Source organism: Polypterus senegalus, chromosome 11 (assembly GCF_016835505.1).
Source record: "Polypterus senegalus isolate Bchr_013 chromosome 11, ASM1683550v1, whole genome shotgun sequence".
NCBI classification, from domain to species: domain Eukaryota; kingdom Metazoa; phylum Chordata; class Cladistia; order Polypteriformes; family Polypteridae; genus Polypterus; species Polypterus senegalus.
This window is the reverse complement of record NC_053164.1, coordinates 58,855,957-58,882,250: the sequence shown is the minus strand read 5'-3', so window position 1 is coordinate 58,882,250 and position 26,294 is coordinate 58,855,957. Positions and strand designations below refer to the sequence as shown.

The 26,294-nt window shown below is 39.0% G+C and overlaps 1 protein-coding gene across 1 annotated transcript in view; it reads left to right on the top strand.

Moving 5' to 3' along the window:
* The first annotated feature begins 2,565 nt into the window (after positions 1 to 2,565).
* The window catches only part of c4b (complement 4B (Chido blood group)), a 111,734-nt gene continuing 88,005 nt past the window's right edge, over positions 2,566 to 26,294 (top strand). Inside the window, exons 1-7 of the mRNA XM_039768726.1 lie at positions 2,566 to 2,709; positions 15,008 to 15,197; positions 18,146 to 18,320; positions 22,930 to 23,000; positions 23,090 to 23,178; positions 24,673 to 24,755; positions 26,013 to 26,100. Coding sequence (XP_039624660.1) covers positions 2,642 to 2,709; positions 15,008 to 15,197; positions 18,146 to 18,320; positions 22,930 to 23,000; positions 23,090 to 23,178; positions 24,673 to 24,755; positions 26,013 to 26,100 — 764 coding nt within the window. The 5' untranslated portion in view covers positions 2,566 to 2,641. The remainder of the gene's footprint in view (positions 2,710 to 15,007; positions 15,198 to 18,145; positions 18,321 to 22,929; positions 23,001 to 23,089; positions 23,179 to 24,672; positions 24,756 to 26,012; positions 26,101 to 26,294) is intronic.

The window sequence follows — 26,294 nt, the reverse complement described above, 5'->3', positions numbered from 1 at the left end:
ATCCCGGCAGGTTATTACAAACCTTGATAGAGCCTGCTGTGGTGGGTTGGCGTCCTGCCCAGGATTGGTTCCTGCTTTGTGCCCTGTGTTGGCTGGGATTGGCTCCAGCAGACCCCCATGACCCTGTGTTCGGATTCAACATGTTGGAAAATGGATGGATGAATAACACAGCCTGTAAACAGATCCTTTGATGTGCATTTGTGACAAAACACACACACACACAAACACACTTTATATGATATTTTTGTATATAGTGCAATCAGAGTGTGTCACCTACACATTTATCTAAAGTAGAATTTAAACTGTGTAAAATAAAGCAAAAAGATATAAAAGACAAGAATAGTTAAGCTGGCTTAAGCAAAAGACTATCTCACTGGGTGTAACTATACAAAGTTTCACTCCTGTCGATTTAGGTGGGGTAGCTTATCCTCTTGCCCACCTTCTGTAAGACCACAAAATGCGCTCTGTTTCTCTTTCTATTTTTTCATTCCTTCTTTATCTCTTTATCAGTCTATCCTTCCTGCTTACTGTATATTGGTTGATCGACTATCGTACTATATTTACAGCAAGGATAACCTTGCAGTTTCTGTATCTGCACACTTAATTAAGGTAAAGATTTTGCCCTCTTAGTATAACAGTGTAAAATATGTGACCATTGTAAAGAACAAAATGAAATTATTTTGACAATCAGTTTGTTTAATTTTACTCTGTAACACTTCATATTTTTTGCACCCTGCTTTCATTTCTTTGCTTTTACAAGTTCTCAGGTGTTTTTTGAGGCGTTGTTGTTTGTGTTACTAAAGCCTGGCTGTTGCCTAAGAGTTTTGGAGGAGATCACTTTCAGTTTCAGTCCCTGTGTTATCATTGAATGTGATACAAAGCGGGGGACAGGACTTCCACGGCTCCATTCCAGTGAAGAGGAGGAGGAGGAGGAACACTTTAAATCAGCCAGCTAATTCTCACAAATATACTTATCTACTTGGCATTCCCAAAACACATCACTTGACCCCCTAATCAGGGGTTAGTCAGCAAGAGTGTACCATTTGAATAAACAAAACTCAACTGGACTCTGAGCTTTACTTTTTGAAGAATGTGGGGAAATCACATGATTAATTCCCAAAGATGACCAGCACTGGGGCTTTGCCAGTAAACTCTAGGAGTGTTTTTAAGAATTGCTAAATAATGATTATTAAAACTAAAGTTTTCTTTTCTTCATCATGAATTATACTGAATGTGCTAGCTTTTTCGTGAATGTGAAGGAACATAAATGTGGATACATGGAATACAGCATGCCATTATTTGTGATATTATAAAACGTATCTGGTAAACACCTCTTTCCATTCTCTTTTTTTTTCCCAGTTGCATTTGCAATAAATCATGGAAGGAGCCATTCCTGGATGAAAGACCAGTCCTGTGTAGAGGGGTCATACTTCGACTGGAGTTGACAATGAAATTTGAACATATCATAACACAAACAGAATGAGCTGGTAGGGAAAAAAAGAAAATGTTAGGAAGAAAACTAGGAAAGCAAATGCTTTTGGAACTTGCCGACTTGATACAGAAAACCCCCCAGCTGGGTATTACACCACATTCTGGTGGTTTAAGGAAATGGTGCCACCATACTTCTATATAGTGCATTTTTACTTTCTTGTATATGAAGTATAGGGAAAGAATTGTATTTGTCTAAAATACGACCTTGAGATTTTGATGAATTTCGACATTTTAGACCTCCCTGAGTCCCATTTACTTTCTTGTAGGGAAATTATTGTAATCGTCCATAAATTCGATTTTGAAATTTGGATGAATGTCAATGTTTTCGACCTCCCTGAGTCCGAAAATACCATTTTTGGAATATGTCTGTGTGTCTGTCTGTGTGTGTGTGTATGTGTGTGGGTGGTAAACACAATAACTTGAGGACGCTTTCACTTAGATCAACCAAATTTTGCATACAAGTATTAGGTACAAATGTAGATTTCTATCAACTTTTTAGGTATTTCTGCTACCTTTTATTCATGCAGCTGCAAAGTCTGAATTATTCAACTTTACTTTTTTATAATTGTTCAATATATTATTCATTTGATTTGTTGCTGATGGTTCTTTAATGTACATAATATAAAAATATAATCATTGTCTTGCAGTTTACTTGGGTTTTTTACTCCCCATATCTGAGTATACAAGAAAGTCATAGGGGAGACCACACTACATCTCTATGGTTATTATAGTATTTCAGGCTAAATATTACAGTTGAATAGCTCTAAAAACTTAAAAGGTATACTTCTGTTACTGGTTACTCAAGACTAGGATTTTACAGAAAGATGTTAAGATGTTTTGCTTCCCCTGACCTCAATGTAGTCTGCAGACACGAGAGGGAGGAATTATTTCACAAGCCAGTTACAACACAGACTTTTTAACTGGTGCCAGTAAACACCTAATTATTCTTGTAACCTGCACTCTTTACACAGAGAACCCTGGCAGGACTCTAGGGAGTGGTTTGGCAGTCCTTGGGTTCAGCAGTTACTGGTTAACAACAGAATTAATATTGACTGTAGGAGAAGACATCTTTCATTAGGCAATTTGCTCCACAACCGGACAGACCAGCCTTCTGCAGTGTGCCTCACTTGTGGTGTGCTGCTCTGCCGTTATGGGACCCCCATTGATTGGAGTGTTGACTTTATGGATCTCTGTTTCTGCAGTTTTTGGGCAACCACTGTGAGTATAAATGTTTCTATAATGCTTTTATTGCTTCTGTTGAAATACTAATGTTGTTTTTTGTGACATCAGCCTTCAGCACTTGAGGCTGCAGCATTCTTTAATGGACAGGTGCCATAAAAAATACATTCCAGCTCAGCATTGTAACATAAACCTGAATAATGTAAGCTAGCAGGTATTATTGTTTTTTGATGGAACACTTTTGATGTGCTTTGGAAATAAAAAGAAAAAGGAAATCTGCTATGACTCAGGGTGAATGGACAACACTGTCACAGTTATGCTGAACCCTCACCCTCAAAATGTGTATGTATGTAAAGTCAGGCAACATCACAAAAAGCACAATGAGGAAAAGTTACATTTTACTAAACAAAAGGAAAAAGAATAGTAAACGAAGCAACATTTGTATTATGTACTGTAATGAGTCCATGGATGCCAGTACGTCTATTAGAACATTCCTTTGATGAGGTGTCAATAATTTAGAAGGACAACTGGACAGTAACATCAAGGTTTTTGAATTCTCCTAGATCTCTGCTAGATGCTCTAGTTTAGACTTCAGGATGGCAGGTGAAGTTTGAGAGACAGGAGGGAGCTTTATGATACCATTATGACAATCTGCCATATCCTGAAATGCTCCCCAAGTGTACCATTATCAAGCAGACTGAGCAGAAGTAAGAGCCTGTTAGGCAAAACAGAAGAAGAGGCCAGAGAGAAGAAAAGAAGGTTGGCAGTGTAAGCGAGGGAACACAAGGTGCTATTTAGGGAAGGTGAAGGCTGACCTAGCCGGCTGTGGGGACACTGCTCTATAGTGAGGTCATTGTTCTTTTATCTTATGTGTTACTCTGTTCCACACTATCCATGATATCCTCCAGAGCACACCTGACATTACCTTAATGAGTCCTTTATTTAACTGAGTTCTGGTCTCACCTAGCAGTGATCCAGGGTCAGGAGATGACTCCCCTTTATATTACAATATGTACGAAAATATATAATAAAAGAAGTTACTCTAATAAATACATACAAATTGTATAAAGAAACAAAAGGAAACTACTGTAATACCAATTATAGTAATGCAAAAATAAGTGAAGAATAACGAGAGAAGAAAGCAGAATTGTAAGGAAGAAAAACAATACTTATGGTGTCAACAGATCAAGCTGCCGTAGTTTATGGGAAATAAACTGAAGATGCAGACAACTGTGGTAACAGCTTTCAGGTCTGCAATTTCAAACAACAGTAACAATTACACTGAAACCCAAAAATGGAAAAAATAACATTATGTTAGAAATATAATTAGAATATATAATAATAATAATATAACACTGCTCTGTGATCTTGGGTTAGAATAAAGTCTCCATCCCTCTTCATAAACGCAGGAGCATCCACCTGCAAAAACTTCTATTCCAATATCATCATAATCTAGGGGGCAATAATGAATTATCCACCATCTTCTTAATCCTTTGATCCAGGACATGGTGGTGGGGCATCTAGAGCCTATCCCAGCAACCATCAGGCAGAAGGCAAGAACAGCAGCTGGACTGGATGCCAGTCCATCACAGGTTAAACAAAATTAGGGCCAATTCAGAAATGCCACTTCACCTAACTTGCATATCTTGGACTGTGGAAGGAAACTGGAGAACCCACAAGAACATGGGGAGAACATGGAAACTCCAGGCAGGGAGCACCTGAGACGTGAACCTTAGTTCCCTTATTACGAGACAGCAGTGTTACCACTGCACCACCATGCTGCCCAGATTAACAATATACAGGGGGTATCTGGGTTACAACACAGTTCTGTTCCTACAGCAGTGATGTAACCCGAATTTTGGCGTAAGTCGAAACACACCCTAGCCTAAGTCACTTACCTATCCTAACACATTTGCAAAATCATAATCTAGAACATGAAAACACAACTAAGCCACAGAAAAAGGAAAAGGACATAAATATACTGTACTGTGCGCTGTACTGTAGTAACAGAAGAAATGACAAAAAATGATTCCTTGCCTTTATTCCTTCTGATCTCTTTACAATGTCTGATTTCATTTCCATTGTGATGGCTTTCCTCTTCTTTGAAGCACTACCATCTAAAGACTCTGACTTTCGTTTAGGAGCCATGATAAGGGCCAAAAAGTCACCAAACAAAGCAACAGAAACGGAACATTTCCTCTGCACGTAACCAAACTTTTTTGCCAACTCCCTCACTCATATGCCGCGTTACTACGTATTCGTCCGCTGCGCACAACTAAACTAGTTTGCTCACGTAGTCTGTAAGTATGACGCTAACAGCATAAGCCAAAACACTCAAGTCTCAATTTTTTTTAGTTTTTATGGGAATGGGAATTGTAAACTCGAAATGTCTTATGTCGAGACGTTGTAACCCGAGGACCCCTGTAATAGAATTACAAAAGGATATAATGAAACCAAAAAAAAAAATTTAACTAAAGAATGAAAATATGTAGATATATGAAAACCAAACAATTAAAGATGAAAGTCTCTGAGACCATCTAATTGTTAGGAGCAGCCTGGTGCACCCAGCGTATTTGGGTATCATTTTAACACACTCTTAAGGTCCTCTGCATTCTTATAGCAGGTCGTGCTCTTACATTTTAACGGGATCTTGTAGTACAGCTCTATAGAATTTTAAAAATGAATAATTTATTTCCTGCTTGGCCGCATATATATAAATTTATGCTTTCAGTCATGCTAGAGAGCCTATCTTAGTCCTGGGCAGAGTGCCAGTCCATCACAGAGTATGGCCACACAAGCAATCTCAAACTCATACACACTGGGCCAGTTTTGATGAACCAATCAACTTAACTGCATGTATTTAGAATATGGGAGCACATCAGACAATCTGGTCAAATTCCACCTGGACTTGGCAGAACATGTGAATTGTGTGCAGACAGTGATCAGCCTGAGATTTGAACCTATGTCTCTAGAAGTGTGAGCCAGCAATGATGAACAATGCATTTCCACTGTGCTTTCACTGTGCTTTTAGTGAGATATTCAATATGGTTGGTTATGTGGTTCTAAAAATGTCTACTTTAAAAATGAAATGTAGCTTTAATTTACAAAAGATGGAATCAAACTTCTCTGTTCATGTTTATACCTCAAGTCCTGGGGTGGAACAATCAACTCACCTTCATTTATGAAACATGCCTGGGCTTTGAGGTGGCAGTTGGCAAGACAGCCTGTAGATGGCAGTAAGAGATCACAGAACAAGAACACAGCCAAATTTTTCCGGAGTTTCAAAGGGTTTGGTGAAACAAACTTATTGGAAGGAAGTCTGAGTAAAGGCCAGAGGGACAGGGGTCAATTAGGATGTGGACAAGGTTTCAGAATTCTCGAAGCAGGGCAATATGTCAGCAATTTAACCATAGACAGCATAATATAACATTCTCAAACCCACTTAATCCAATTCAGGGTCAGAGTCTATGTTAGCTAAAATGGACACAAGGCAGGAAGCAACTCTAAATGGGGCATCAGTCTGTTGCCGGTCACACTCAAATGTATACCCACACTCACACATACGCAGGATCTATTTGGAATCACCTAATAATCAGATTCTGTCGGGAGAATATACATGCTCAGTGCATGGCTAGCAGGAAAACTGACTGTTTTATTGGCTTGGTGTCAAAGCTCAGGGGTTTATTTCTGCCTTGTGAGCAATACTTCTGGGATAGGCTTTGGAACCTGATGATAGTGAAATGTCTAAATCAGGAACAGAAAATGGATGGTGTAAATGAAATAGAGGAAAAAGATAAAGGTTTGGGGCAGCCAGCCAAATCCTGTGTACTATAAGATAAAATAATAAGTACACATTTAATGTGAAAAACATCTTTCCAAACGCGAGTCTATCTTTAGACTGAAGAAAGATGGTGGTGGTGTTGGTAGGAACCATGGACCTGGAAATGATGTAATCTGTTTTTGGTTTACAGTTCTAAAGGAGGGAGGAGAGGAGAAGCATTATAAGGTGGTGCCAACCAGTGGTTCGGAGTTGAATTCATCAAGCCCCAAAATGGTCTCCCAGACACACGTGTGTGAAAATAAATAGAATGTTTTAATATGTTTATGATCACCTTTGTTTTTTTATTAATCGAAGGAAAAGGGCTTGCTTCCACATTCCATCCATCCATCCATCCATCCAAATCTTGCTTTAATATAATTTTTTAAACAATATACTGTGTTGGGCGGGTACAATTTTTATGATCTTACACTAAATAAATGAATAGGCTATCCCAATCAATTACACCAAGGTGTTTACAAAAGAAATTATTCATAAGAAATAACTAAGTCTGTAGGCAACGAGCTAAGATTTCCATTCATATACATTTGGTCCTGACACCTTTCACTACAATCACCACTAAACAATGACACAACCCTCTTACTATTCAGCAATGTCCTTTATTGTCTAATGTTTATTAAATTACATTACATTATGATTATATATATATTGAGCTGTGTGCTTTTCGTATTTGGCACACACTCCCTTTACCACAACCTAATGATATGGTGTGAAATTGAATTTGCAACAAAACTTAGACTTTCACATCACAAAAAAATATTGCTAAACCTACCAGATAAATCTACAGATAGACTGGGGTAGTGGTTAAGGCTTTGGACTTCAGACGCTGAGGTTGTGGCTTCAGATCACGCTACTGGCACAATGTGTCCATGAGCAGGTCACTTCACATGCCTGTGCTTCAACTAGATAAACAAAAGAAATGTAACCAATTGTATATGAAATGTTGTAAGTCATCTTGTATAAAGGGGTCAGCCACATAAGTAAATAATAATAATAATGTGCCATTGACACTGGATGGAAACTATTAAGTTCCTGTTTGGGAGCATTTTCATGTCATAATTCTGCATGAATTTCCCTGTCATTTAGTTTAAAAATAATATTTAATAAAGAAAAAAATCACTAGTGTCAAGACCATCCATGTGTATTTTGTTGTGCCATGAGATATATATTCTGATCGCACAATGCCCACTTTGCCACAATCTTTGCAAGCACAATCCTATAGGTGCATTAGAGATAAAAAACAAAACCCGTCACACTCCATGATGGATCTGGCAGTATACATATACAAATTCTCATCTGCAGCTGTCAAGAACAGGTTGCTGGATAATGGCAAACGGAGAGAACAACCCATGTAGTATATTTTCCTAGACAGTAACGCCAATAAGACAGAACTAGTCCTCAGTGGAACTGGAGATCATTTCATGGTGCACAGACACAAACACACACACACATTCACTCCCACACACTCTGGGAAATGTATCCTTACCTCAAGAAAATAAGTACCTGTCGCAAGCATTCCTCAGAAATGCAAAAGGCATCTTTTCCTAAATCAAAACCTTTGATTTTCAATTTTGGAAAATTGCTACTAAAATCTGTTCAGCATGCAATTTTGGAATTTGAAATGTGAAAATCACTAAAAGTTTTTTTGGTATGGAAAGTAAAGAATGTTGCTCCTTAGGGCTTTGTTCAGACTTTTGTGTTTACATGTTTTTTTTTCTGCAGCTGCATATTTGTTGATGTGATTTGTTACATCGCAACTACCGCGCTATTGTTTTCATCTGAATTGTCTGCTTTTGTTGGGCATTCATGTGAAATTTGCAACTGGGAAACCCAGATTACCTGTCTGTATGATACCATATGAATGCAGCTTAACAGTAATAAAGCATGAACTGTGATTACCAAATTTGTGTTACGAGAAAAATCACTTCCCTGATCTTTGTATCACTGTGCACAATACAACAGACTAGACCAGGAAAAAGTTCACTGTATACTTGAAGGGAGTGTATATAGAAGATGTTCTCCCCAGAATTCGATGATAAAAGTGGTCAGCTCACTCACTTTACTGTTTCTTCCCCTCTCAAGGACACAGGTTAATTTTTCTTAGGCATAAGCTTCATGACATTAGTAATCTGTATTTTCACAGGAAAAAAGCTAAGGAGGCCTTTTTGTAACTAATAAACTCCTACACTCCTACAGAGGCAGGACCTTTACCTACAAGACTTATCATGTAACAGCATGTAGCAGGCATACAAACATTTCCATTCATGTGCTTCTTGAAAGACAGGAAGCAAACATAAAAAAGGTTTAGGACACGTCCGTGAAAATAAATGAAAAGATATTGATCTCTTAACAAAGATGAAAATGACGTCTTTCAGATGGGAGTCTGTGACGATGTGGGTTCTGGCTCCATGCTCCCATGGCTGTTTGGGAACCCTTGAACCCAACACCGTCGATAATGAAACCGAGTGAGCCAGTCAATGGAGGCAAATTGAGCATCTGAGCAAGGGGATGGTTGAAAGTACAAAAGTGCTTTTATTAAAACAGTCAACAAAAACAGTGTTCAAATAAATAGTACAGTTCTTCAAATTCATTAAATAAATAATCCATAAAACGAACGTGGGGTAAAACCAATAAATAAACACAACAATCCTTTAAAAACGAAGGTTAAAATCTTCTCCTGGAAGCAGTCTTTAAAACAAAAACAAATCCGGTGCTTTTCTGTATCGTCTCACCTGCTTATCCCGTATGGGCCAAGCAGCAGGCAAGACGCTCTCTACAGCTGCCCTCCTCAAACACACGCAAGACTGGAGACCTCCCGATCCCTGGCTTCGGTTTGGCTCTCATCCCAGCCTCGAGACTTGGACTCCTTGGTCTCCAGGACGCTCACACCAAGGACTGCCACTCCAAGCCTCCCGACTTCGCTGCATTTATGCGGCCTTCTGCGGCTCGTCGCTTTCACCTTGGTCACTCCGCTACCTGCTCGCTCAGCGGGCGACATCAACACAAACACGTGGGTGTCGGCCTAACACCCAGCTTCCATGCAGCTGTCCACGCTCATTCGCTCGCACGTCCGCTAGCTCTTGCGGCTCTCCCTCTCACCGACCTGCTTCGCTCCTGCCCCCGGTAACCTCCGTCCTCTCCTTTCCTTTCTCTCTCCGATCGTTTCTTTCTCTCTAATCGATTCTCTCTCTCCCCAACCGACTTGCGCTTCTTTTAAAAAACGTGAGGGGCCATCACAGCTGCAGCATTAGCCACGGGAGCAATCACGAATGTGGGCAGTTCCTCACCTGTGCACACGGTGAGAAACGCCCACATCGACGACTGCCCCGCGCTCTACAACAACGCCCCCTCACGAAGCCGCCGGGTGCGGTGATTATTTATTTAAAATCAATGGCCTTTTCTCCACGAGCTGTGGACCCATAACACCACATTCCACCCCCCATAAAACTCCAGTTGCATGGGAAGGCTCCACACCACTGCCAACCCAATGCAACTGGAGCTCAGGTCCACAGCTCGGCCACTCTACACTGCACTAAAACCAATAAAACCACTAAACCGAAACCCCACTAAAACAAACCAACCCAAGCCCCCTTCATAAAACAGGACATTAAAAGAATAAGAACCTTAAAAGACAAATAAAAACGACAGCAATAAATAAATGTCCTTAAAAAGCTCAGTCCTTAAAAATGTCCTCCTCCGGCTTGGGTACGTGGGTTCTTCAAAGTCAGTTACCAATCCCACTTGCTGCTCTGTCTCCTCTTCTGGCCTCCACTGCTAGCTCATCCCACCGCTGCCACCAAATGTGACGATGTGGGTTCTGGCTCCACGCTCCCATGGCTGTTTGGGAACCCTTGAACCCAACACCGTCGATAATGAAACCGAGTGAGCCAGTCAATGGAGGCAAATTGAGCATCTGAGCAAGGGGATGGTTGAAAGTACAAAAGTGCTTTTATTAAAACAGTCAACAAAAACAGTGTTCAAATAAATAGTACAGTTCTTCAAATTCATTATATAAATAATCCATAAAACGAACGTGGGGTAAAACCAATAAATAAACACAACAATCCTTTAAAAACGAAGGTTAAAATCTTCTCCTGGAAGCAGTCTTTAAAACAAAAAAACAAATCCGGTGCTTTTCTGTATGCGTCTCACCTGCTTATCCCGTATGGGCCAAGCAGCAGGCAAGACGCTCTCTACAGCTGCCCTCCTCAAACACACGCAAGACTGGAGACCTCCCGATCCCTGGCTTCGGTTTGGCTCTCATCCCAGCCTCGAGACTTGGACTCCTTGGTCTCCAGGACGCTCACACCAAGGACTGCCACTCCAAGCCTCCCGACTTCCGCTGCCTTTCTGCGGCCTTCTGCGGCTCGTCGCTTTCACCTTGGTCACTCCCGCTACCTGCTCGCTCAGCGGGAGCGACATCAACACAAACACGTGGGTGTCGGCCTAACACCCAGCTTCCATGCAGCTGTCCACGGCGCTCATTCGCCGCACGTCGCTAGCTCTTCGGCTCTCTCCCTCTCACCGACCTGCTTCCGCTCCTGCTCCGGTAACCTCCGTCCTCTCCTTTCCTTTCCTTTCTCTCCGATCGTTTCTTTCTCTCTAATCGATTCTCTCTCTTTCCCCCCAACCGACTTGCGCTTCTTTTAAAAACGTGAGGGGCCATCACAGCTGCAGCATTAGCCACGGAGCAATCACGAATGTGGGCAGTTCCTCACCTGTGCACACGGTGAGAAACGCCCACATCGACGACTGCCCGCGCTCGCTAACAACGCCCCCTCACGAAGCCGCCTCGGTGCGGTGATTATTTATTTAAAATCAATGGCCTTTTCTCCACGAGCTGTGGACCCATAACACCACAGAGTCCAATACAGAACTGATTAAAAATGACCAAACTTCTGGTCATATGAGTTCCAAGAAGGAAGTGGCAGGCCAGTTCGGGAGGGCAGACATCAGAAGTGACTTTGGCAGACATCAGAAGAGTTGTCAATCTTCCGTTCTGCAGAAGGAGAAAGAGAGAATGATATTAGCACACACAATCAACCTCTAGTTTGGCTGGTAATTACTATCACCAGATCCCTGGAGCTGCCTCCCAAGAGCACACATGTAGCACTCCTAAAGTTGCTTATTCCATTTCAGAGATGGCGGTAGGCAAAATCTCACTGCCATTACTGGGATCCAACAACAGATGGAAAGTTCTTCACAGGACAAAATCAAGCACATAGCAAACCTCACTAGACTTATAGCCATCAGGCAATACAACAAGAATGTGGAAGGAAGCTAAAGTACCTTGATAAAACCTGGACTGATGTGAGCAAATTACATCCAGACAGTTACAAGGCCTTGAATCAGCTGGAAGTGAAGAAATGAATACTGTATCATAGGGGCACCCCACGCACAACTGATCATTTTAAAAATGAATTAAACTATCATGAAGAGTAATACAAAAAAAAACAGAATACAGAATTTCATATCCATTACCTGCTGGGAGAGATTGAAAAGAATACATTGTGTGGCCTCGCACAGTTTACTGGTTAACAAACAGTGAAAGCACACAAAGCAATTATTTTAAATGAGGAAAAATGCAGAGTACTTTGAAAAGACTTCACCCAAAAATATTAGCAGATAAGCCTATCATAATAAAAAAACATTCTTTCCCTAGTGTTTCATATTGTTTCATACCACTAATATTTTGAGCTGATAAGATCATTTCTATTTTGCAATTCTAACAATGCAGCCAAAGCAGCACATATATATATAAATATTTATACAGTTAAAATCATATTCACTTGAAAGAAATGGTACATTACAGAGAAACAGATCATTTCAATAATAATTTCAGTGAGTAAGAGTATTGTGCCCAGCTGTAATAAAGTTTATTTGAGTGGTTTAGCCTACTAAGGTGAGCCACACACGCATAATCAAAAGAGCAAAGCAAAGTATTCCTAATCATTGCTTTGTCTGTAATCTGAAAAGTTCCATTACCAGCTATTATTCTGAGCTCAGATCCTCCTCCTAATCACATGATTGCTGTATAGTTTTACTGTTGTCTAGCAATATAAAAAACACAGACAGCTTTTGAATCATGCTATGCTCGCGTGCAATGGGAATCGTCATAGATATTATTTGTGAAATCACACTTTGTACTGACTTCACAGGGCGGCACCAGTTTAAAGTTAAAATGGCATCAGAAGATTGTATTTTGAATTGTAACAACAAAATAAGGTTGGTCTGGAGGACAGAAATTAAAAAAACAAGGACCTGGTAGTGAGAAAAAAATCAGAGAGCGAGAAATGTAACTAGAGAGTCAGTTTGTTTCAAAATGGAAATCAAAGTCAAAGAGAAGAATTTGTAACGAGAGATACCTTAACAATAATAACACATTGTCACACACGTGTGCATAGGAGGCAGCTGAAATGCTTAGAGAGGACTGATAATACATCTGCCCGGGGGGGGCGGGGTACACTGACGCTGTTTCTAAGTTCCCTGCAGGTCTTTCCCGGGAAATCCCACCAGGAGCTATCACCTCGTCTCGGGACACATCACTTCCGGTCCCGGCCCCGAGGACGACATCACTTCTGGTTCCGGCCCCGAGGACGACATCACTTCCGGTCCCGGCCCCGAAGACGACGTCACTTCCAGTCCGGCCCGAAGACGACGTCACTTCCCCAACGTCCTATAAAGCCTCCCGCCTTTTCTCTGGGAGGCAGTTCTGTTTTGGACTCTGTTGTGTAAACTTGACTATTATGAATCATTTGCTTTTGCAGCCAGGAAACCGCATTAAACGGGTGGCTGCCCCAAACCTTGCCATGCCTCGTGTCTCTTCTTATTACAACTTCTTTTTCTTTTTTCTTGTGATTTATCCGCAAACTTGGAGAATTAGGAAGCATCTGCAGATGGCCATTACACCTTTGTCATGACGTCACACATTGCGCAATCCTGATCATCCTGCCTAGAAACAACCTGGCAACCCTGCAGCACAAACTGCACACAACGATAGTGCCTATAATAAAAACATTATGGCACAGCATGATGATAAATTTCAAAAATAATGTCTTCAAAATCTTATTAAATAATTAAAAAAAATGATAGTTTAATTCCTTGACCTCTAAAACCTCCAAACTTATATCCCCATTATTTTAAGGGGGAATGAAAAGGTAGAAAAAATATTAAACAAAGTCCAGATCATGACTTCCACTTGTTATGTCTCAGAATACATGGTTTATGTCTCTTTTGTTCATTCTTTTATTTATGTTGATTGTGTTAATGTTACTTTTGTTGATTATGTACATTATTCCATATTATGTTCCATGTGTTTTGTGGGTGGTACCCCAAGAGGCAGGGCCACCTTCCAATCACTGCCAGGAAATGCCCAATAAATTCAGAGAATCTCCCACAATTCTTGGTAGTTCATTGTGAATATGCTAGGGAGTTAGTGAGTGTACCAATGTTTAATGTGATTTCTGTGAATTATTTGGATGTCTGATTTTTTTTGCCTTTGTGCTCCATGGAACTACATTATGTTTGATATAATATTTGTGAAGGCTAAACCTTTTATTTTCTAAAGATTCTGTGCTAGCCCTCATTAGTAGCTGGGGTTTGTAGTTAGTTTGGGGTTTGTTAGAAGTATTCTGAACTACGTGCTTTGGAACCCGGACTCCTAGTCCCTGACACCACGTCAATCTGTTCATGACTATTTGCTTATTTATCCAAACAAATGAAGTAAGCATTAGTTCAATTATTTTTTTTTCAGAAAGCAATGATAACCCATTATTTAATTATTGCATTGCTACAAATACAACATGACCAAAAGAAACAAGTTAGACAATGTGCGCATGGTGTAATTTCCAATGTGTTCAGGGACTTGTTTAGCTGTTTTAAGTCAGTTAATTTTTGATTATGTGCTTAATCAAACAGGCAGATATAAATAAGTTTCATAAAATAACCTCTCTCAAGATAAAATTACAGAGTAAATTGTTTGGTAATTAAAGATGCAAATAATGTTTCACTGTTTTCAGCTAAATTTGCCAATGGCTTTTATATGGTAGTTTTTGAAAAATGTAACATTTTTACAATGTAAAAATCTAACTTTAAGTGTACCAAATTTCAATGAAATTGATCCACAGATTCGACAATGACATGCCAGTGCCAATATGTGCTTTGCATTTTATGTAAACACACCAAGAAAATGGCACTTCTGTTTCCTGAGATTTTTAGGGAAAGTTTCAAGATAAGATTGTCATAGTCACTAATTAACATGACAGAGAGTGGTGACAAGCTGCATGTTAATTAGCTCATGCACATAAGAATTTCAATGTTCTCTGTGACATTAATGACTCTAAAAATCTACAGACCTATAGAGTGAGATGAGAGGCCAGCATTACCTGACAAGTTAGCAACTTTGGGTAACAAAGTTATCTTTGAATAGTATACCATACTTTGTATGCTTTTGGAATTAAAAGATTTTCACATTTTCCAATCACTGCTTTACTCCTTTAGGTTCTTCATAGCAGCCCCAAATGTAGTGCACCTTGGTGTAGATGAGACTGTGGCCATTCAAATCCAAGACAATTACCAGGATACTACCATCAAAGTATACTTTGAAGACGAGTACTCCAAGGCAATATGCTCACAAATTAAAGAAATTACTCTGGGAAAATCAAAATCCCATGGAACTGTCACTCTGCAGGTATGAATGATCCAGAAGAGTTGTAAGAAAAGACAAACGGAGAAAGTAAAGGAATGTAATGTAAATATGTTCAGAATTTACATTTTAACTGCTTTAAAGATTTTTCTTTTATACGAGGGACATTCAAAAAGTTTCCACACTTTTGTATTTTCGTTGAAAACAGTGAATGCGGGAGTAGCTATTGGGCATTAAAAAGTTGGTACGACACTGGGAAAATTGTATCACAAAGTAAGGTGACTATATAGACAAATGTTGTAATTTGTTTGTTTAAATTTTTAATAAATAGAGTTAAAAAAAAGTGTGGAAACTTTTTGAATGTCCCTCATAGAATATATGTAACATCATTATATTTTCAGAGAATAAAAAGTATTTAGCTCAAATTAATTTTCACTAATCTTAGCTATTTAGAATAAATAATGATTCAACTAAAATTAATTTCAAACAATCAAAAAGATACGTTTGCAGCTTGTTCAATCAAAAAATCACTCAATTTATATTCTGAATAAGTCAAATACCAAGTCAGAGGCTAACCCAGCAGCATCAGGCACAAAGCCGGAGCCGATTATGGAAGCATAATTTTTTTTTCACCTCTGCTGGAGCCACTCATGCAATGCCAACCTATAATTGAAAGTTTATACTTACGTGCATGTATTTGGGAGTGGAAAAGAAACTGGAATGCCTGGCCATAACCAGACAGGTATGATAAGTATTTAACAGCCTCAGCCTCAGTGTTGACCGTGGATGTCACGTGAAAGTTGCACATGTCTCCCTGGTTGCAAATGTTAGCAGTTTTCATTAAAACTCAAGATAAAATAGCAGTAAGTGCAGCTTTTGTTTAGTAACACAAATATGGCTTAAACTGAAGACCTTCACTTCAGGCTTTTTGTATGAAAAGAAGCAGTAATTAATTTACCTATTTGTGAGTATTTTCCATGATTTGAAGATTGTAATTTTCTAAACAAAATACTGCATTTGTCTTTAATTTACTTTAAAACACATCAAAAAATGATCTGAATGAGTGGAAATTCATTTAAAGTGACCCCTCAAAAAATATTGTAATAAATGGCACCCATCTATGCTCTTACCTGGCTGAGAGGCAGTACAATGGAAGAACTGGGGAAGACAACGGCTTCAGAGTACTTCCTCACCCATCACATTAGATGGGAGCATCCCTAGGCTTGGATATCAAGCCATATACAGTACCCACAGGGAATGCTGGGAGTTGGAGTCCAGAGCGCAGCCTTGTTGATAATCTTCTTTATAATCCTTGCTTTAGGAGACCTCCACCTGACCGAGAAGTGCTTCTGCTAGGCCAAGTCCTAGTACTGGAAGTACTCCTGGGTCCAAAATAAAAGACGCTACTCCATCTCACCCAGGTGAGTTGGTGTCTGGAGTGGAGGATGGACAAAGCTTTCCATGAGAGGAGTGGAGTGGCTTATTCTTACCATTTATAAATCACAATCATCTTGTAAATATGAGTATGGAAATGTGTGTCTAATGTCATCCTGAAACAACCACATATGGAGCATGTTAATAAAATCTCCTATATATGCAATTGCGATACCACAGAACTTCATTGGCTGGGAGAGCAATCTCATTCCTGACCATTCAAGACTCTGCCACCTGCATTCAAGAGTATCAGGCTGTGCTCCACAACTGAGAGCATAAAGTGCTAGCATTTAAGAGGGTCGCCACTATCATCTGACATGTAATGAAGAATAATGAATAGTACATGCCATGGGAAAAACTAAGGGTTCAGCCAGTTACCTTACCAACAAGCGAGCCACCATATCTGTCAAAGATATTTTGACACAAAATAAATTAATTATGGGCTGACCTAGGCAAGGGAGAGACAAGGTTTCTCAGCCACCTCATGGCATCACAGATAACTTTTGCATTAATGGAATGTAGCAGCATCCAGTTAACAAAAGCAGTTTCATTCTTGCTAGGTGCCCGTATTGCAATATGAATGCAATTAATATATACATGTTTTAAAAATCCAACTTCTGCGTGGAAAGTTGCATACGTACATTTTGAGCCTCTTTTTATGCATACGAAAGCTTTAAAAGTAAGGCCCCAGGAGGGCTATCTTATCTTTTACTAAAAGTGGGAAAGCAGTCTGGCAGAGACAACTAGGGAGCTCTGGGGAGGCAGTGCCTTAGTTTTTGTAGGGCTACGTCTGACACTGAAGCACTTGGAAGAACTCCTGGGATGATATGAGGAAAATGGAGAAAAAGAGAGAGAAAATCAGGAGTTTCATTAGCATTTCATGGTGGGAGTAATCCCATGACCACAAGAGCTAGAAAGAGTAAAACATGTTGTATTAGTTACGCCAAGAAAAGCGCAAAGTTTTTGTTATATTTGTAGCTTTTGTTATTATAACTCCTGAGTGTTTTACCTCCTTCTGTGTTTTTTAAAACCACCCTTTTTTGCTTACCTAAGTCTCCTGGTTGTATAATTTGTTCAGTGAGTGCCATAGAGTCCCTTAGTTGACACTGGTTACAGCTCACATTGTCATGCAGATGACAATCTGTACCTGAACATTACTTTCTCTGATTTTTAAACACACACGTTTGTTGTTTGGGTTTGTTTTGTTTTGTGTTTTTAATAAAAATGGTGTAAAATTGCATTGGACCTTAAATGTACTGCAAGCCCTTATTGACAGTGCCGAATAAGGAGGATTTAATTTCAAGACAGCCTATAGACAAATATTAAATAAAATGGCAGAAACATGTGTCCTGTGCAGTGTAAATTATTACAACAAAAAGATGGTGTGATCTTCATCATCCATTTCAGGCTGTGAGCTTGTGCACATCATATTCATTTAATGCAGAGATGACATTAGCATAATTGTTCTAGATACGTTTTTGATTCTGTCTTGTTCTATTTGTTAACTGTAGTAGTCACAAACAACTTCATATTTTACTGTTTTGTGTGATTCTTCACAGGTGGACTATAATAAAGTTAAAGACCTGAAAGTATATGAAAATGATGTCCCTTATCTAATGCTTGTGGCAGAAATCCCCAATGCAGAGAGGAAGCTGACTCGGGTTCTCCTCTCAAGGAAAAGAGGGTACATTTTTATTCAGACAAATCAGCCTATCTACACCCCTAATGAAAATGGTAATGTCTTCTTTTTCACCTTTATTAATTATCATGACATAACTGGGCTGACTAAACTACTTCCCCTGCATATAACTGATATTTTTATGTTCTTTTAAATTTGTGTTACACTTTAGTTTAGGTACTGCAAAAATGCATTTATTACTCATTTACTATTATGTAACAAGGCCTTAAGAAAGGCTTCTTTTGGTACACTTATGAAACATCAGTAGATAACTTTTATATCTCTGTTCAGTGTGGCATATTAAGACCATTGCATGTTAGGTGGATTGGCGATTCTAAATTATTTCCTAGTGTGTCCTTGGTGTGTGGGTGTGTGTGTCCTGCGGTGGGTTGGCGCCCATAAGGATTGGTTCCTGCCTTGCGCCCTGTGTTGGCTGGGATTGGCTACAGCAGACCCCCGTGACCCTGTGTTCGGATTCAACGGGTTGGAAAATGGATGGATGGATGGATGGATGATATGCTGGTAAAATTAGATATGAAGGATTCACAGATCTTATACTTGAGTATGCAATATCAAGAGAAATATGTCTCTCTTAAGCCATCTTGGGCCATTCCAAAGTGCAGTTGTTTTTGTTGGTCATATTGGAGAGACGAATAACCACTTTATTGATGCTTTGTTTTACTAACTCCAGAAAATAACCTTTGTTAAGCTCTTGTTACATATTAGTAAATGACTCTGTGCTACCTAAAGTGTTACCCTAAACTGTGATAATACAAAACTAATATTTATAAGGGTAGGATTACAACAGAACAATATATCACGGTGTCTCAAGTCGGCTTGTCATGATTGCTCTATTTTAGTGTCTGCTCAAACTAATTTGTGTGCTCATGTATGTAAGTGGTAAATGGTTTAATTATTTATGTCATTGCATTATAATCTGAAATTCATACAAGCAATCTTAAGTCACAAGAGTATTACACAACAATAAAGTGATTTGTAACAAAATTAAATACTGTAAATAAGTGCCAAACTAAGGCTATGTTCACAATGCTACCTAATTTTTCACTCATGTATGACAATTCATTTTGAAGAAATGTGAATAGTAAGAAAGCACATGGAATCAAAAATTGTTCACATTTAATTCCCTTTTATATTTTGTCCTAAATCTAAAACAGACATACTGAGTGCAGCATCACTGTTTATGCAAACATTCATTACAAGTTATATCTCTGCATTAAAAATCAAGAAAGATCAGCATGCTGATGAAAACAATGCAAGGTGGCAGATAATAAGTGCTTCGTGCGACTGTTGTCAACCAATACAGTCTGATTGCTACACTTTTTCTGACAGAAACTGTAAGCCTCAAACATTTATTTTCTTGCAAACTTACATTGGCATAAGTTATCGGACATACCACTTGACATTTTAAAAATGCCAAACCACTATTTTTCATTAAAGCCCTCCACATCTTTACTCCAACTACCTTGGTTCTTCTCTCATATCCACTAGTGTGTACAGATAGGGCAGTGATAATTGTGCACAAAGCAACAGCTACACTTTTTTCTTTTCTATTTCTCTCTATCCTGATCTGATGAATTCACAGGCAACTTGTACTGAAAATAATGTGAAGTAGTGCAGTAGTCAGCATGCTGTTGGTGTACACAGAAGGCAATTAGGTTGCAGTTGTCTGGCAGATCTGTTTTTATTAATTTTGTGCCTGTGGGGCACATTTAGGAAAGATATCTAGACATGTTTGGACATGTGCCGAGGAGAGAAGCTGGATATATTGAGAGAAGGATGTTAAGGATAGATCTACCAGGGAAGAGGAAAAGAGGAAGGCCTAAGAGGAGGCTTATGGATGTGGTGAGAGAGGACATGCAGGTGATGGGTGTAACAGAACAAGATGCAGAGGACAGAAAGATATGGAAGAAGATGATCTGCTGAGGCAACCCCTAACAGGAGCAGCCGAAAGAAGAAGAAGATCTAGACATGCTCATACTAGATTTGGATTGCTTACAGAATTACATTATATAGTCAAACAAAGCATTTTTAAGGAAGTTTGGTTGCCCACTCCATTTTGTTTCTCTAAATATGTGCTACAACCTTTCACATCAACAAGCATGGTTACTTGTACATAGTTTCAGAATTAATCCAGTTGTAATTGTGCTTTGATAGTAATTTGATTTAAACTGGCAAGTTCTTATACCTTTTGCTAAACCTAATCTGAATGAGTTAGAATGCCCCAGTAAGGAACAAAGTATAAAAATAATCTGTAAAAGTACAGTCTGGTTTGTTAAGTTTAACTTTAGTATATGGAATGTTTTCTTCAAATAAAATCAATAAAAAATGCCCCAGCATACCCCAGTGAGGACTTTCAACAGATTGATGGTGGGAGAGAAAAAGAGAGAGTTTCAGAGAGGGAGAGAAGGAGTGAATGAGAGGAAGGGAGAGAAATTCAATGATTTCCTTACTGCTACTGCTGCTAGAACACTTCTCATTTGATGCTGTGATTCATTTAAGTGACTGGGGACAATTTCCAGCCACAATCATTCATTTTCTAAGATTAAACTGGAAGAAGAGATCAATGCCAGAATCTTTAAACACCCATCTATTACTACAGTAAGATTTTTTTAATGTTCTTAATAGCAACAGCAGTACATTGTCTAGCACTGATGTCTCACAGCTACAAGCCATATCTTTAAAGATAGCTGAAATAGGGAAACAATGCACCCTCCATTTTTAATTTATTTTTCACGTTTCAGGTACTCACATTGTTGAACAATTTTAGCTGAAAGGCAGAATTTTTCCAAACAGCTGCAAACATGTGCTGTACACTTCCATTTTGCACCATTTTCACCATTTTTCAAAGTTATTGTCCGTTTTAACATGCATTTTTATTACTCTTTAATTTAATATTGTTTTTTTGTATCAGTATACGGCTGCTGGATTATGTGAATTTCCCCTTGGGATTAATGAAGTATCTATCTATCTATCTATCTATCTATCTATCTATCTATCTATCTATCTATCTATCTATCTATCTATCTATTTTATTTGTGTTGACAACATGTATACTAAGGAAACCTGGATTCGCTTCCCGGGCCCTCCCTGCATGGAGTTTGCATGTTCTCCCCGTGTCTGCGTGGGTTTCCTCCAGGTGCTCCAGTTTCCTCCCACAGTCCAAAGACATGCAGGTTAGGTGCATTGGCGATCCTAAATTGTCCCTAGTGTGTGGTAGTTGTGTGTGTGTGTGTTTCTTGTGTGGGCTGGTGCCCTGCCTGGGATTTGTTCCAGCTTTACGCCCTGTGCTGGCTGGAATTGGCTCCAGCAAATCCCCATGACCCTGTGTTAGGATATAGCGGGTTGGATAATGACTGACTGACTGACTGACTGACTGACATGTACAGTATACTTCCCCTATGGAAGCACACTACATTGAATTTCTGACAAAAATGTGTTTCTTGTAACTTTGTTGCCATAAAAATGCCTCTGAAATTTGAAGGGAATGTTTTCTAAAGCTGGAATTATGGTTGATTCAATGAGGACATATTTTTTATGTTTTACACCTTTTCTCTCATGTTTATGTTGGTGCTACATTGAGCCTCATTGTAAGGCATTGGAGAAAAGATAACAGACAATCATGAAAAATGTTGGGGTCCTAGACAGTTGGAACCACCATTTACTTGAGGTGTTTTAGGATTGCAGAGACATAACACCTTGAACAGAGACCATTGTTACTGTCTGTGTCCTTCAGCTCTGCTCTTGGTTGCCTGAGGACAACTTCTTGCTGGCGACTTCTTTTGTTGTGGAAGATGTGGAATTCACAGTGTCAGGCGGGAGCAGAGTCACATGTCTTTGAGTGGGGCTTCCATGACACTGGAAATGGAAGCTGTTACAGTATACAGCGTAACCCTCTTTCCAATTTCCCATATGCACAGTTAAACTGGTCTCCAGTAGACATTCACAATACTTAATGTTTGACACCTGCTACAATGTATGAATTCTTTATATAATTAAAAAATTATCCTTCAGTTAAAATAATGCATCTTAATAGTGCAAATTCATGTATTTCATGATTATGAAAAAAATATTTTTTCATTTGGAAAATACTTAACTTACCAAATACTGAATGTATGCTTTTAATTGGTTTGAAAATGCATGAATGGAATAAAGCAGGGCGGCACGGTGGCACAGTGGGTAGTGCTGCTGCCTCACAGTTAGGTAACCCGAGTTCGCATCCTGGGTCCTCCCTTCGTGGAGTTTGCATGTTCTCCCTGTGTCTGCGTGGGTTTCCTCCAGGTGCTCCAGTTTCCTCCCACAGTCTAAAGACATGCAGGTTAGGTGCATTGCCAATCCTAAATTGTCCCTAGTGTGTGCTTGGTGTGTGTGTGTGCCCTGCAGTGGGCTGGCATCCTTCCCGGGGTTTGTTTCCTGCCCTGTGCCCTGTGTTGGCTGGGAATGGCTGCAGCAGACCTCCATGACCCTGTAGTTAGAATATAGCAGGTTGGATAATAGATGGATGGATGGATGGAATAAAGCAACCAGAAAAAAACACAAGCAGGCAAGACTTCACAAAACTATAATTCTTTTAATTGTAATGCTGACATTAGGCTTCTGTTTTGCCCATTATTTAGTGAACATTAACATTTCCTTCCTATTGTGCAGTGCTTTACCGGGTGTTCACCCTTGATTACGCCTTAAGAGCAGTAGACACCTTGGTTTACATTTATGTGATTGTAAGTATGCCTGTTTTCTTCTCTTTCTTTTATTAAAGTACTGTTTGCTTTCACCTTACACCTTTTTGTTATTTTCTTTTCTTCTGCAGAATTCACAAGGCTACCAAGTTCAGAGGGAAACAAAAAAAAGCAAGGATGGCATCGTGGAAATGAAAATTACTATTCCAGATGTTGCAGAGTGAGTTTCAGATTTGTCTGGTTGTGTGGTGGTATATCATAGAGTTGTAATACAAAACAAATATGGAAGTGATGCCATGTTTCACTCAACAGTAACCATATGGTGAACAGTACAAGAAAAAAGAAACATCTTTACAAATATCACAGAACCAAATATCCAAATATCATCTCTTTTCATTGAACTTCCATTGACTTTTTTTTAATTCATATTCTCCCTGGTTGCCCTTGGTTTCCTTTTCTGTCTGCCATGTACAGTAGGTTTGTAATATATGTGATCATGCAACATTTTATTCACCTATTTCCTAACACACTACATACTTTGATTTCATTTTCATACTTCAGTTGTCTATTGGGTAAACAGTTCTGTTAAGTATTGTAAGAGAAACCGCAAACAATCAAAAAGAAAAGGAAAAGCTTTAAGCAAACCCTGTATATCTGAAAACAAAACATGGGTTACAAACACATTAGAAAGAAAACAATGTCTTTACAGACACAAGTCTGAAGAGCAATTGACTCAAGGTGGTGGAATTCCGGCAGGAAGACGCAGGTCCAGGTGGATGGACGCCAAAGTGATCTTAAGGGTGGTAAAGCCATCGACCGTCTGCACTGCAGAGGAGAGAAGAGACAAGGTTTTAGTAAATAGCGTCATCTTGTGTTTGGGTGAGAAATCGCCATCACCTGAGCCTTTAAGCTGTCCCCAATGTGTTTGTATTTAAACCCAGATAAATCCCAGTATTTTGATATATTATATTAACAATAAATCAAACTCAGTAATAATTCCTACAGAACCACACCCATTTAATATTTATGACAGTTATATAACTTTTGTCCATACTACTAGACTGCCACAAATATATTTTAAGGGTCTACAAAACATCACTGCTTTAATACTGAGTGAAAGTGAATTACCCATTAGGACAAAAGGAATAAAGCTTCTGACTACATTTCAGCTTTTTTGGGTTCCTTCATTAATCCCGATATGTCAGATCATGAACATTCAAGACAAGAGAGGGTATCGGTGTTATCAAGTACTGTTCAGCTCACCTACATAGAGGATACATCCAGTGGTGATACTTCATTATTCCTACCTGATTTTAGAAAGTGTGAGGTCTATGTTCTAATCTGTTTCTTTAGATATACCAAATGAATGCATCTAAAGAAAGAGAATATTGCACATTTGTTTCTTAATTTATTGAACTGTACTTGTTAGTCAATGGATTCTGAATAATGCATACTACTTATGGTGGATTTCACCTTATTGAGAAGTGCATGTACTGTACCCAGAGGGCTGAATTTCATTCAAGCCAAAATTTTTATTAGCGACCCTTTGTAAGCCTAGTTGGTGAAAATGCATTACAAATTCTGTCAGTGTACATAATGGATACCTGCCACTTTGTACATGACTAAATGAGAAGTAATAGGACAGAGCAACATAGCGGAATAAATCGTTTCTTTAGCAAGAATTAATACCATCCTTTGCTTGTTCCCCTCACAGGCCTGGCACATGGAAGATTAAAGCGCATTATGAAGATGCTGAGAAATCAGCATCTACTCAGCAGTTTGAAGTGATGAAGATGGGTAAGTACACTCTCTGCTCTACTAAGAAAAATATTACATTATTTTTCATGAACAATATGTTTCTTTACATATATTGTTTAAAGATAATTTTTACCAAATATTACCAATTTGCACTTTATAAAACAGCTTTTCTGGATTAATTGTTAATCTAATTTATGTCAGACAATAGATGTCAGTGTTACATTAACTGATGACTCTGAACTTGCCATATATAAGTGAGTATTGGTTGGTGTATGAATGTGCCCTGTCATAGACTCAGTCAGTTGTGACTCTGGATGGACAATGGATTAATGGATACTGCTAACTACAGTAGAACATTAGAACAGTCTAGATGAGAACAGGCCATTCAACCCAACAAAACTCACCACCTTATCCACTTCTAAAAAAACATCAAGCCGAGTTTTGAAACTCCATAAAGTCTTACTGTCTACCACACTACTTAGTAACTTATTCCATGAGTCTATGGTTCTCTATGTAAAGAAAAACTTCCTAAGGTCTGTACAAAATTTATCCTTAATAAATTCCCAACTGTGTCCCATTGTGCTTGATGAACTCTTTTTAAAGTTAGTTGTCAACTGTACTAATTCCTTTCATAATTGTAAATACTTCATTCATGTCTCCCGTTGATCTTCTTTAGCTTAAACTGTATAGGCTCAGCTCTTTTAATCTTTCCTCATAATTCATCCCCTAGAGACCTGGAATCAGCCTAGTCACTCTTCTCTGGACCTTTTCTAGTGCTGCTATGTCCTTTTTGTGGCCTGGAGACCGAAACTGTATACAGTAATTGAGATGAGGCTACACCAGTGTGATATAAAATTTGAGCATTACTTCCTTGGACTTGTACTCCAGACATCATACTATATAACTTAACATTCTGTAAGCCTTCTTAATGGCTTCTGAACACTTTCTGGCAGTTAATAGTGTCGACTCCACTACAACTCTTATAAGCAGCATTGTGCAGCATTTAGGGTTGGTGTTACATAAATCCAGGGGACAGTTTAATTCACGGTCAGTCCATATCCACTTGGATTCTCTACAGCTTCTCCACTTTTCTCTTTTAAGTTATGTTAGCTAAGTAGTGTGTGTGTGTGTGTGTGTGTGGGTATGTATGCACATCTATGCATGTTTCTCACGATAGACTGGTGCAGCATTTTTCCTGCTAACATTTCCTGTAATAGACTCCAGGTCTTGCATCCCTTCTGCCTTTCTTAATTTAAAGGAAATGTGTTCACACTCCACTTCTTGTATTTTTAACAGTGTTACCCAGCTTTGAAGTGAAAATTAAGCCCGTTGAGATGTATTACCATATCAAAAGTGAAGCCTTCATTTTCAACCTGGATGTTCAGTAAGCTTTACTTTTTGCATTTTGCTTTCATTTTGGGTGCATATGCCCACTATTTATTGATTATAATTAATAACAATAGCTGGCACAAAGTGCCTCACATTGAACATGTTGTACATATCAGAAACACAAAATATGTCCGCATAAGATCCAAGATTTTAAGCAATGCTTCATCAAAAATGAATAAAACATAAAAG